Source organism: Mercenaria mercenaria, chromosome 3, assembly GCF_021730395.1.
Source record: "Mercenaria mercenaria strain notata chromosome 3, MADL_Memer_1, whole genome shotgun sequence".
Lineage (NCBI taxonomy): Eukaryota > Metazoa > Mollusca > Bivalvia > Venerida > Veneridae > Mercenaria > Mercenaria mercenaria.
This window is the reverse complement of record NC_069363.1, coordinates 88,277,103-88,290,407: the sequence shown is the minus strand read 5'-3', so window position 1 is coordinate 88,290,407 and position 13,305 is coordinate 88,277,103. Positions and strand designations below refer to the sequence as shown.

At 35.0% G+C, this 13,305-nt stretch overlaps 1 protein-coding gene across 2 annotated transcripts in view; it reads right to left on the bottom strand.

Annotated features, from left to right (window-relative positions):
- Positions 1 to 13,305, bottom strand: part of LOC123525617 (regulating synaptic membrane exocytosis protein 2-like) — a 141,014-nt gene that overhangs the window by 16,450 nt on the left and 111,259 nt on the right. For both annotated transcript variants that reach the window (XM_053539191.1, XM_053539190.1), the window contains exons 8-15: positions 7,454 to 8,512; positions 6,621 to 6,781; positions 6,037 to 6,111; positions 5,193 to 5,309; positions 4,365 to 4,485; positions 3,403 to 3,455; positions 1,889 to 1,971; positions 863 to 1,044 (exon numbers count right to left, since the gene is read on the bottom strand). In XM_053539191.1, coding sequence (XP_053395166.1) covers positions 863 to 1,044; positions 1,889 to 1,971; positions 3,403 to 3,455; positions 4,365 to 4,485; positions 5,193 to 5,309; positions 6,037 to 6,111; positions 6,621 to 6,781; positions 7,454 to 8,512 — 1,851 coding nt within the window. The remainder of the gene's footprint in view (positions 1 to 862; positions 1,045 to 1,888; positions 1,972 to 3,402; positions 3,456 to 4,364; positions 4,486 to 5,192; positions 5,310 to 6,036; positions 6,112 to 6,620; positions 6,782 to 7,453; positions 8,513 to 13,305) is intronic.

The following is a 13,305-nucleotide window of genomic DNA, read 5'->3' as shown; positions in this document are numbered from 1 at the left end:
AAGTATATCGAATATAGTTATAGAATATATTGCGGATATTTGTTGTAGTTCGTGAACACCAAAATTTATGTAATATTTTCACGACAAACATAGCTATGGGCGGAATTGTAGAATATGGTGTTTTGTACAAATACCGCTTAAGGCACACCAGTCCTATATAATAAACCCTTAGTATTTCGCGGAAAAGCTATCATGACATCATTTTCACAATCTTGAACGTTGTACCGTTACCAAGAGCCAAACTCAAACTTTAAATCGGTCAATTTACTGCGCTATACCAAGTAGATAAACAGCTCCAAGGAAATCCATCTGAGATTTGACAAAAACGAGGTTCCACCGAATTGGTTGACATATCTCAGAACGAGGGTGAGGTTTTCTTAACTTTATTCTAATTTTGAATTAATTTAATTCAATTGTGAAGAAAGTTTTAGCTTATTTTTGAACCAGCCTCGAGTCCATTTACTGAAAAAAAAACCAGTACAAGGCTCGATCTTGACCAAAAAGGGACTCGAACCCGCGGTCCCCGGATTGAGAGGCCGACATCTTAACCACTAGGCCATCACTCTTCTTTTAAGGGGGCATGGGTCCCCATCCAAAATTTATTAGGAATGGTAGATTTTTATTTCACCGTTCGGTTTACCCTTATTTTATAGTTTTACGTCAAAAACTGTGTACCAAGCATGTAAATGTACAGTCCGTGACAGGTGTGAGACCAACGTGCTAAGCATCATGCTAGATCAGATTATTTCAAATCGTCACTTAATTCGAAATAGTCTTCCTCTTAGCTGAGTGTGCAAGTATACCATAATATATTGTAAGATGTTTTCTACCATCATCTGAGTACGTCATACACATCACTTACTGTCTGTTTGGGAGAAGATGCAACATCGCCAATGTGTTTGGTTCACGACCTTCAACTTGCGTTTCTGACAATATGTCCTCACCGCGCAATAATACAACAAGTAGACAATTACAGTTGACGTCATAATCTAACTGTATCCACAGACGTCCATTTATTTTCTTTACGTCCCTTTTGATCTCAACCTGAATTAAAAAAAAACATTTTCTACACAAGTATTTACGGTATAACTAGCTAGGCTTGTCAATGGGAATACCGTTATTATTCCCTAAGTACCACCTTGTGCAAAATCCTGTTTTGATATGTAATGCTATAATGACGCTCTTTTAACTCTTACTACATTTTGCATCTATGTTGCTGTTTTACGAGTATATCCGTTTCGAGAAACAGATTTTTGGTGGGGTTAAGTGTTGTTTCTAAAAGAATTTCTTGAAGTGCGCGTTAATGCTTAAACTAGACTAGCCACTAGACTGATAATAACTATATTTCTATATTTTTCCTTTTCAATTTCATAGAGACAAAAGCCAGTCTATTTTAGAGATTTTCACACAGGACTGATGTTGAAATTATCATTGGACATAGGATATAGACTGGCTCAGTTCACTACATTCAATCATAAAAAATGTAAAAAGGTATATCATAGTCTAGGAGCTAGTCTATGCTTAAACCAAATTCAATTTTAAATAAAAATTAACTATAAATTAGCATCTGTTCCTAGGGTGCACCATATAAATATATGTTTCATTGAACTTAATGTGAATTTTACTGTGCTTTTTACATATAGCTCTTGAAATTCTTATATAGAATGGCCATACATATATATGTGGATATGAAGTTACTTTTATATAATGCTATGCATTTGGCTGTAAAATTTATAGTTATGAATGGGACTTTAATTAATATTTTAATTTGTTTAATATGAATTAACTATAATTATATAAGAGGTAACATATTATAAACATATAATGTGAAATATCTAATTTAATGTATGAAAGTTACATTATTTCTAAGAATTCAAACATTTCTTACGGGAGTTTTTGGTAACATTCTTCTTTTTGGCCGCCCCAGAAAATACGTCTCCAGTGGTAAGGATTGTACCGTCGGCAGTGTCTCTGTGCATAAATAATAAGAATACATTCAGTAAAAGTATCTTCACAAAACCCGTTTAATAAATAAATGCTTAAAGGTCCATTACTTAGGGAAAGTGAGTTGGCAATTTTTTTCATAGCCAGTGCATAGACTTCTGCAAGACACTAAATAATGAAGATTGGCAGGTCAAAATTTACAGAAGGTCTTTGGAACTCAAAGAAATGTATGTGTATTATGTTGAAATTTCAATGAATCGACAGAATGACCCCCCAGGTCTTTTTAACTTTCTTCATACTTCATAGAAAAATAATTGTACATATACTGCGATTTATTTCGAATTTCTACATACCAACTTTCATTTTCCAATAAAATGAAATAGTTTCTGTGCTTTTTAAAAGAAATTAAAATGTTCACTTTCCTTAGTATTGGACGGTTTACGCACGTATTCCAGTTTTGTAAACATTTTAAAAATATTTTCATCAATGTTTAAATATAGCTAGGACTGAAATAAACAAGCTAAAATTTCAATAGTTTGAAGTTGAACTGTTACAGTACAACTACATTCTGAAATAGGTTTCAAAAGCCCGAACTCTCAATTTCCCTAACGCAGAGAGTTTCTTAAAGGTAATATGCCCGTAATAACAGTCGGCAAACTACGTATTTCGATATTTTCCAGTTTTTTTTTTTTTTGCGGGTTGGGTTAATTTACGTCCGAAAAATGGCAAATTGCCTAACGAGAATGATTATTCACACGGAAATTGTCGAGTGCAATTACGAGTCCGCAAAATTAATCATGTTATTACATATAGAAGCCACGTTAATTCATGCGCGGATCCAGAAGGGGGAAGGGTCCAGGTGTCCGGACGCCCCTGGAAAATCCTAAAGAAAGGAAAGAAGAGAAGAAGGAAAGAAAATGGTTTTTCGAAAAGGCAACATTATAAGGACCGCATTCAAAGTGTATGTGGCTGTTGCTACATACGACCCCGACGAAATTCATATTTATGTTAATTATCTCAAAGAAACAAAGAATTTTACCATTAAGAAAACTTAATTTTATTATTTTTCCCAAATTTAACAGGTTAGCTCATGAAAAATGTGAAAATAAGGGGTTTATCATATTATATAAAATTGCAGTGGAAAAGGTGTTCTTAAATGCTCCTAAAATGCCACAGAATGCATGAAATGTAGCGCTGAATTTCAAAATTTTCCTCGGGGGTGCCCCCCCCCCCTCCCCCGAGCTAGTCGGCTATTTTTCTATTTCAGCCTGCTCAACAAAAATAATTGACAATCCTGTACTTGTAAACGGCTAACATCCACAAAACACATACGTCAAATTATTTAGTGTATAAAAGACACATGTTTGTCATAGAAAATGTTCGGTCGGATCCCTCGAGCTCCCCACTGAGAAAACTGGCTGGATCCGCGCATGTAATTTATAATTTATATCAATTTACCTGACTTGATTATTATTGGATGATCTCGTCTAAGACTCTGGGTGCTACCTGTTCTGTAAAATATTTTCATATAGTCAGTTAAAACTACAGAATTTAAATGATAACGAAAAATACAACGTTTCCATGCAAATATCGTACCTAATACGCTTTAGAATGCAGAATTCTGCAACCTGTTTCACATTACAAGACCTCTACCGAAATTAATGAAACTGTACCGTTATAAGAAGAACTTGCACGTTTAAAAGACCGTAAAACATTTTAACAGCGGCCAATAGAATTGTTGTGTTCAAAAAAAGGAGACCGAAACAGTTCTTCCATTTCCGTCACTGAAGGGATGAAAGGTCAGTTCAAACAAAATATGTACTTGACTGAAAATTTTCTGTAGGATGTTTAAAATTTGTTCTTAAATGATCTGTATCCAAATTATTTAATTTTGTACCCGTTTACACCAAACAGGAAGTGGTTACTCCGTGTTATATGGTCACATAATGGTGAAGTAGTCTAAATGTTATTGATGAAATGTCGTATAATGAGTCATATTAGGATGTGGCAGTACTATTGTAAGCTTAGGTTTATTGCTGACTCAACTGAAAAAAAGATCTAGACCACTTTCAATATGAATTTCCGGGTCTTAGATTTATTCATCAAATAAATATTTAGATACGAGAAACTGCTAAACAGCATTTCTAGAGGGTGTTGTTTTTCAAAGCAAATCATTGTTCTTATTTGTAACATAACCTTTCAATATCTTTCATTCTTTGTAAAAAAAAGAGGCATGTTATACTTACTAGTAATATATGGGTTTCATAACATTGAAATGATCTAAGAAACTGACAATGCGGTTTCCAGACTTTAATTATATATGTGAAATAAAGAGCGCACTAACTTGATAAGATACAACCTAAATTTTCACTACACAACAATAAGATCAGGAACAATATCAAAGATCACTTTAAACTTACTTTAAAGCACCATGAATGATTGACAGTTGAACGATGCTTCCTGATTGGCTGATAATTTCCTGGGCTTCTTCAAATGTGACGTCAAGAAGAGACCGACCATTCCACTCAACAACTTGATCACCTTCAATAATAAATAAAAGTAACTGTATAAAGAGAAACATTTAGGAGACAGATGCACTCGGATAGATTTCGCTCAGGTCTTATGGAAGGCCGGTGCGCCGTGCTAAACGTCAAATGTTAAGTGAAAAAAAAAATGGAAGGCCGGTGCGCCATCCTTAAATGCTAAATATTAAGTGAAACATATCTAATGCCAAAGGCTAGAATAAACGTACGAAATAAGAACAAATGTTTCATTTATTTTAAAAAGAAATATTAGGTCGTATGAAATACGATCAAATAGTTCATTTCTTTAAACTTAATTATGTCACAAAAAAGTGTTTTTTTTTTTGCTGCGTTTTCTGTCTACATTTTTTGTATCTTTGTTTACGTACATTTATTGAAATATAAGCTTTAGGTAGTGTAACGAAGCCTGTCCAAAACGCCATGTTCCCATAAAAAGACAGAACAGCCCTTAAATCGACAGCGTGATGGCTGGATAATATGATTTATAAACAATAATACACAATACTCTCTATTTATGTTTAACTAGTTATATACCACATGCACGTTAGGCGTTAAGCACAAAAATGACTTATTCGCTATTTTTCTAGTCTGCCAAATTAACAATCGCCGATGCAGTAGTATTGGCTGGATAGGTCTTTGCCTCAAATGTGTTTGTTTTCAAGTCTAAACGTGTAAAATTTAAACTCATCTGTGTACGTTATATACCTTCGGAAATACCCTGTCTGTCAGCTGGTCCTCCTTTAATCACCATGGTGACATACGCACAAAGACGACCACCTGATACACGCCTACCACCTACTACACGCATTCCTAACCCTTGGGCTGAAAAGACAGAAACCATTTGAAATTAACGGATGTGTCTAAACATAAAAACGCTTGCTTCTTTAGCAATATCTGCAGTTTAAGTAAAAATTTGACAGTTCGTCACTTGGATATCAAACGATAAAATGTAGGAATATCTTTCAAGAGTCCGGCTTAAAGCTTAAAGACTGGTACAACTCATATAACTGGTATACCTTTGTTGATACGAAACAACATTTTGGCCTAAATCAATTGAATGGTTTTAAACCATGGAATCATTATGCACATAGCGCTTACGAGTCAGGAGCACATGCCAAAACTATGAGCGCGTTTCAAGTTTTGTTTTCAGTAGCCACTGGCAATATTTTATCATTCTTTTGGTAATATGGAAAATGGTTACATGTTCAGAACGCGTGCGTTTAATAAACTGACAGACCTGCCTTAAATACTTTACAATAACATAGCTTCTACTGAATTGAAAAAAGAAATTCAAGGAGAAATGAGGCGCGCCATGAAAACCAACATAGTGCGTTTGCGACCAGCATGGATCCAGACCAGCCTGCGCATCCGCGCAGTCTGGTCAGGATCCATGCTGTTCGCTAACGGTTTCTCTAATAGCAATAGGCTTTGAAAGCGAACAGCATGGATCCTGACCAGACTGCACGGATGCACAGGCTGGTCTGGATCCAGGCTGGTCGCAAAGCCACTATGTAGGTTTTCTCATGGCGCGGCTCATTAATAAACGTACTTCTTACGGAATCATCCCTCTTGTTTCGATGAATTATTATTTCATGTACACGTGATGTTGAATGACTGTCTGGTCCTAGATAAAAAAAACATTGTCAAATTAAAATTAATGCTATTATTGACCCGTTATGATACTTGGCAATTTTTGTGTGGTTGTGTCATCTTCTCATTCTATGCCGTATCATCTGGTCGACGTGGGTTCGAAACCTCACTTACCATGCTGTTTCTTCATGTATGAAGCCATCCAGCTAACTTACATAAGGTTGGTGGTTCTACCAAGGTACCCGCCAATGATTGAAGGGTCTCCCAGGTTCTTCCCCTGGGGAAAACTCAAAGGTCTGTACAAAGTCTTGAAATTTACGCATTTTATTCTGCGTGCTGTATTTTTCTTGTTTGCTTTCTATAGTTTTCGTTTCAAACTGTCTTCAGTGTATGTATAGGCATGACAAATGTGACAAAATACGCTATCAAAAAGTCTGTCAGTGTCAAATTAAGGTGCGGCCTCTTTTATTAAACAAATTATAGGTATTTCCATATATTTATTTGATTCGATTTCAAGTAATTGCTTACAACTAAGTGACTTACGTTTCCGTTGAGGAATATCAATATTTATGCAGTGCGGGAGTGTCATCCTGCGATTATATGTATCTCTAATGATGTCGTTGCCAGGGGAACCACTATATTCATGATCTGAGCTCATCTTTGGAGATGCTGAGCCAGCTCTCTGCAGGAAGGCGTCATTTCTTCTGCTCAAAAATATGGTACATTTATAGCAAATACACTTTTTATCAAATCTTGGTTAGTATTTGTTTAAACACAATTTAAAAATCAATCTCTTAAGCAAACAAATAGATTTAGTTTGTTGACTAAATCACTTGATATAAGGGTTTAATCAAAATAATCGTTTTACGGGCGTTTAACGTTTCTGCTAACATGTATATACTTCTTGCCTATTCACAACACAAAGTAAAAAATATATAGCAATGAAACAACAAATTGGTTGTGTCCTTGGTGTAGGTCTAATGCCGTTGCCTCCACTGTAATTAATAATTATCGCTCTAAAAACCTCGCAAGGATTGTTAAATCTCGCGTGTATATATGTTCTGAGACAAGGCGACAACGCGATAATTATCGCATTGTCGCGTGTTGGTGAGACAAGAATTAAAGTGGCAGAACAGGATGCCGTACGTAAATGACAACTTTCCCATACAAATAAAAGAGAATCAGAGGACACAGACGACAGATTCTTTGACTCCATCAAATCATTATGTAAACTTTTGACCTCGTCTGGCATAGAACTCGTGATCTTTCAATTCATAGTTTCAGGCTCCAGTTACTGAACTAACTGACTGGATATGCCGAAATTAAACAATGTGATTTTTTTTCTGCAATGAAACTCAACATCAAGAACACCATACCTACTGACTTTTTCACGATGACTTCTGTGTAAGGCCATGTCGGGAGAAAGACTGTTTGATGAAAGCCGATTGGCGGTAAGCCCTTTATTCGCGCTACGTGGCAATTTTTGAGCAATATTTTGTCTTTCAACTTCTTCGTGAACACTTTGAACTTTGGACGGAGATGTATCGGACAGCTCAAATCGAGCTGTGTCGTATGTCTGATATGGTTTACTGTCTGAAAAAATACTTGATGAACTACTGTAACAGGTCTCATTTTGTCTCTCGAGTTTTCGGCGCACACCTCCTGATATTGGTACTGGCGAGGTGTCAACAGAATCGAAGGAAGTACAGGAATCTCGCGAAAACCGAGATTCACGCAATACACGAGAATCATGCGAAGATACGGAATCTCGCGATATCCTAGAATCACACGAATAGCGAGACTCACGTGGATCTCCATGCTCTCTTTCAATGTTTTCTCTCTGGAATCCACTCGGTCTAGTCCTTTTATATAGATTTTCTTTTGAGCTAGTGATTGAAGGCACAATTTCATTTTGATTTTTTGATATTTCGATAATAGGCATTCTGTCATTTGATTGTTGCTCACGTAATGCGGGATGTTTTTGACGTCTATTTCTACTCGATTCAGCACTGTTACTTCTAGAACATACTATTTTCTCATAATGTGAAGACACGTCACGTCTGTCTAGTTTAAATGAGCATGGCTCTTCACGAATACTACCTCTGGGGTGGTATTTATCTCTATAATCTTCTTCAAACGAATGTTTTTGTCGGAATAATGCACGACTGACAGGTTTTCCGGACCCGTCCTCGGTCACTCGCCAGTTTTCTTGAAGACTCGAACTTTTAGGAGTCCGTTTTGGACAGCGTGGACTTCTTTCTTTCCGATCCGGCGACCTGTCACTACTTGTAAAACGGTCTTGGTCCGTAGATTGGTAGTAATCCGTCGAACCAGTTTCATACGCAACAGCGTCACTGCTAGATGCGTCAACCTTTTTTTCAGTGTCGGTATATCCGTCTTTACTACTCCAGTCAGACATACTGCCGCTCCAAAGTCTGCAAGAATATAACACCAATTTAAATGAATTTCTCTTTAACTGGTAGCGTTGCAATTTCATTGACGATATATGGATTTTTAATTAAACTGTATACCGTTGTCGTGCCTGTGTTGAGTTTGACTGATTTGTCATTCACGGAAACTTTAAATGAGATAATATTTATCATAATAATTCAATTTTATTTCTAACATAAATTTTGATTTGAATATTTAATGTACCTAACATTGCGATTCTAACATTTAAGATTAAAATGTATTATAATTTGTATTTTGTACTGATCTATATCTTCATGTGTTACCTTCTATAAATAAAGCTGTTATTATTATTATTATTATTATTATTATTATTATTATAAGCTAAATCAAGAGCAAATTGCATACAGTGCAAAGCACAATAATGATACTTGCAAGTTATTTTACAAAATGTTATATCATGCATAAATTAGAAACCTTCAATTAAAAATTCTTATAAAACAAAGAAACAATGTAATATACGTACTTATAAAGTGCTATATTAAACTTCATATGATTTCTTGTGCATGGAGATCTTAAGAAACGTCTTTTTCGGAATTTCTAGCTTAAACTATTACCACTGTTTAAGAAATCAATTAAAAGCTCTACGGATTTTGTTTTGTCCAGAAACACGGAAAGTATTGCCATTTTTTTCTAATTTCATTTCTGTCTGTTCCACAAAAATCGTTTGTGACGTCAAATTTTTACCCGTTATTTTCAGTACGTCATTTGTTGATGTTTCAAATACAAGCCACATGCAACAAATGTGCAAAATTTCATATCATTTCAACAGAAACGGATATTTTAACATTCGTTAATAAATGTTTAACATTCATAGAACTAGGTTATGTGGTCTACTTCGACCAATCAAATTTCTTGTATTAATAAATGAAGTTCAACTTTTTTGAACAAAAACGTATACGCTGTTATCATAATGTGTATAACAAGACGTATATATAGGCATATAATAAACAAGATATCTTGATTTATTGTCTAGAACTTTGTGCCACAACGGAAATGTCAATAAATAATATATACCGAGAATTATTTATCCTGTTTCTTGTGTCTGAAATAATATCGAGTTGACGTCGTTTTGAGAAATGGAAATTGCGAAACTGAAGAGACGGCCTGGGTATAAATGACGCTGATGCGGTTGCAACATAAATCTCGGCTAAGCATATGTAGTGTGTACAGAAACTCAATAATGGCGAGTTGGCCATAAAGTTAAGGTCTTTAATATGAATGGTTGTATATATAGATCTTGTGTATGCCTTTTCTGAGTTTTATATATATTCGAAATATGTATGAATACATACAAAAAGAGAGAAAAAGAAAATATTCAAAACCTTTTTCGGCGACGCCGTCTAAATTCGTTTTCGTTACCTATGCCACGTAGCCCGCCCGCTTAGCTCAGTAGGTAAGAGCGTTGGTCTACGGATCTCGGGGTCGCGAGTTCGATCCTCGGGCGGGGCGTATGTTCTCCGTGACTATTTGATAAACGACATTGTATCTGAAATCATTAGTCCTCCACCTCTGATTCATGTGGGGAAGTTGGCAGTTATTGCGGAGAACAGGTTTGTATTGGTACAGAATCCAGGAATACTGGTTAGGTTAACTGCCCGCCGTTACATGACTGAAATACTGTTGAAAAACGGCGTTAAACCCAAAAACAAACAAACAAAACTCTGATTGGACAAGAGTGTCAATTTCTTTCACTCTGTTGATTGTGCTACGCTGAGTGAAATGTAGACAGAGCGTTTATCCTAAACGACGCTGTTCATAGTTTTAAAGCTAACTTTGGCTCAGTATATTTAGCAAGAATATTGATATATCTCAAAATGATAAGTAAGTTTAATAAATATGATAAACACCTGTTCAAATACCAACATATATCAAATTAAAGAAAGAGCTGAATGCGGTCTGCGTATCACATGAATAAGGGTGTGATAAGAGTCTTTTATGTAGAGAAGTGCTTTTTAAAAGATTTTCCTTGTTACAATTGTCGTCTGTATATGAAAAGGTTTCTTGCTTTTGTGACTTATTCAGATTGCATATTAAAATGAGTACTTGTTTGATTTGATATATTTGTTATAAATTATTTACCTGATTTATTATATACGAATATTTTTCTTGAGTATGGTATGCAAATATTGGACCCAGTCGAAATCTGTTTTATTATATATATGCTATATAATGACTGAATCTCAGTACTCTGAAATGAAGGTACGCTGCATACAGTTTATCTATGTGATATGACTGCGGTCAAACTTTGCTTATGAAACAGAGATAATTACAACTGTAGGTTTTGCTTGACCTTCACTTTTTTATAGGTGTGACGTCATTGTATAGCGAACATGCATTTGTTAAAGCGGGATCAGTTGGCCTATTTTAGAAATAGATAAAAATAATCAGTAAAAAAATCCTTTAATTGATTTTTTTCTCATGTATTCTAATCAAACTTGATTTGTAGCATCTTTATTAGGCCCGCAGCCAACTTTGTTCAACTGGGACATTTAACCCCTTTTAGGGGCTGCTAGAGCTAAAACTAGAAATGCCTTTATACAGCGTCTCATGAACAGCTTGATGGATCTTTGTCATACTTGGTCTGGAGCATCATTATAAGGTCCTCTTCCAAATTTATTTAAATAGGAACTTGGGCCCTATTAGGGACCACTATATCTAAAAGTAGATATGCCTTTCTTCGCATTAACCACTAAAATGTAATGGATTTTTATCAAACTCGATGTGTAACAATATCGTAAGGTCTCCTGCTATTTTATTACAAATGGGGATAGGGATGAATTTAGCTAAAAATATAAACACGTTTAATGACCTCTTCTCATGAACCGCTTCATGAATCTTCATCAAACTACTGCTGTAATTATTCGTCTAAGGATAAACGAAACAAAATTGCAACCCTACGAAACCTTTGCGAAAAATTACAAGAGAACCATTTAAATTGTTAAAGTGCGGTGTTTAGTTTTGCAATTTGAAAAATGTTAGATGAAAGATGAATGTTAGATGAAAAATTCATAAACTTATTTCCTTATTACAATTCGCCGACCATCATTTTTAAAGATATTTCTTGTTTATTTTATTTTCAATTTGAAATAGTTCACAGCTATATATTTGATTATGAAATTTGCAGTTTAGATCAGTGATATGTTCCAATATATCACTGAATTCAATTCACGACTGAAAGAGGAATTTGAAATTTGGCTAAATGTCCATAAACAGTTAGTATGTGCAGTAAACAGCAAATTGTTTTATGTAATGCGGAATGTAGTTTAAATAAAACTTGACAGATATTCTAACACAAGACTTAGTTTTAAGCCAATATCTTGCAAATTGTTTAATGATATTTTCTAAACATCTTAAAACACAAATAGGAAAATTAGTTGTTGATAATATGCAAAAAGTAAACAGCAATAAATTTTGCGATCACATTCATATCCCTTCCTCCTTTTTAAGGTTGCATTATACGACTTAATAAAACATTGTACACCTTTATTAGACCTAGTCATTGAGCGTGCATGGAACCAACATAGTGTTTGCACAGCGATCCGACCACCTGCGACCACGATGCGCAGCTGTCTGGACTGCTGTCGCAACCTATGTTGGTTTTCCATGCGTATCTAAGTTTTGTATCGTATGCAAAGATGTGCAATGAGACTTCTCAAAAGTAATAACTACTGAGTTGCGTTTTTCGTCCCTTGCCAACTGGATTAGCGTCTTTTCGCGTGTGACATTGTCAGACGTAAACTAAATGTTAAAGACATATACTAATTTATTTTATGTTTTCCATTGAATTATAGAGTTTTCTCAGTGAAATAAAAGTGATAAACATCAGTTTTTGATGCTCACTTGTGAAATAAAATTGATATTTCACTGAAACAAACAAATATCCTCTATTTATTACATGAAATCACCGGTCCTTAGTTTGTGCTACAGACCGGTCAATAATTCAACACAGGCTTACAGTGCTAAAGTAAATCATTGAGAAAAAATAGTTCTAAATTCATGTTTTTTGTTTTAGTTTAATTAGTTTAAACATAGGTATTCCCAAAATGAAGAGCATATAATGATACAAATATCATACTGTGATGAAAGCAAAACAGGAAAGGATAAGAATGAAAGACAAGTCTTATAGAATTCTTCTCCTTAGCGGACAAAATATAACTGTATGAGCATATCGAGCTAAAATCTGTAACAGGGCTAGGAATATAGTCTTAAACATGTTAAAATGTGTAAGAAAAAAATTATGAATCATTACTGATGAAAAGAAAAAAAAATGGTGGGGGGAGGACAATGCATGGTGAAGAGAAATATTTACATAAAAGTGGAAGTGAATTTTGAATGATAGAATAAGTCAAGCGTAGAAGAGAAACGAGAAAGAGGCAAGGTATGGGTTGCTAAGAGAATCTTTTACTTTCGGATATATATGTCTGTACATGAGTGAATATAGTCATGTTATCCTGATCAGAAAGGTCCTGGTTTCCAAATAGAACAGTATCCAAGTCAATTACAAAATTCCTCAGATTATCAAGAAGATCGTATCGACAACGATTAAAAATTCTGCACTCAAAAAAGAAGTGGAAGTTATTTTCAATCTGTCCACACTGGCACAATGGTGTGGGAGAAATATTTTTTAGATTTTTTAGATGTTGATTCAGTGCACTGCATTTTGTTCGTAGTCGTGTATGGAGCACCTGGAGTTTCCTGTTTCCGGTGTAATAATAGGTTGGGGGTACGCTGCTTGTTTTTGCCTAGATTACTTTTA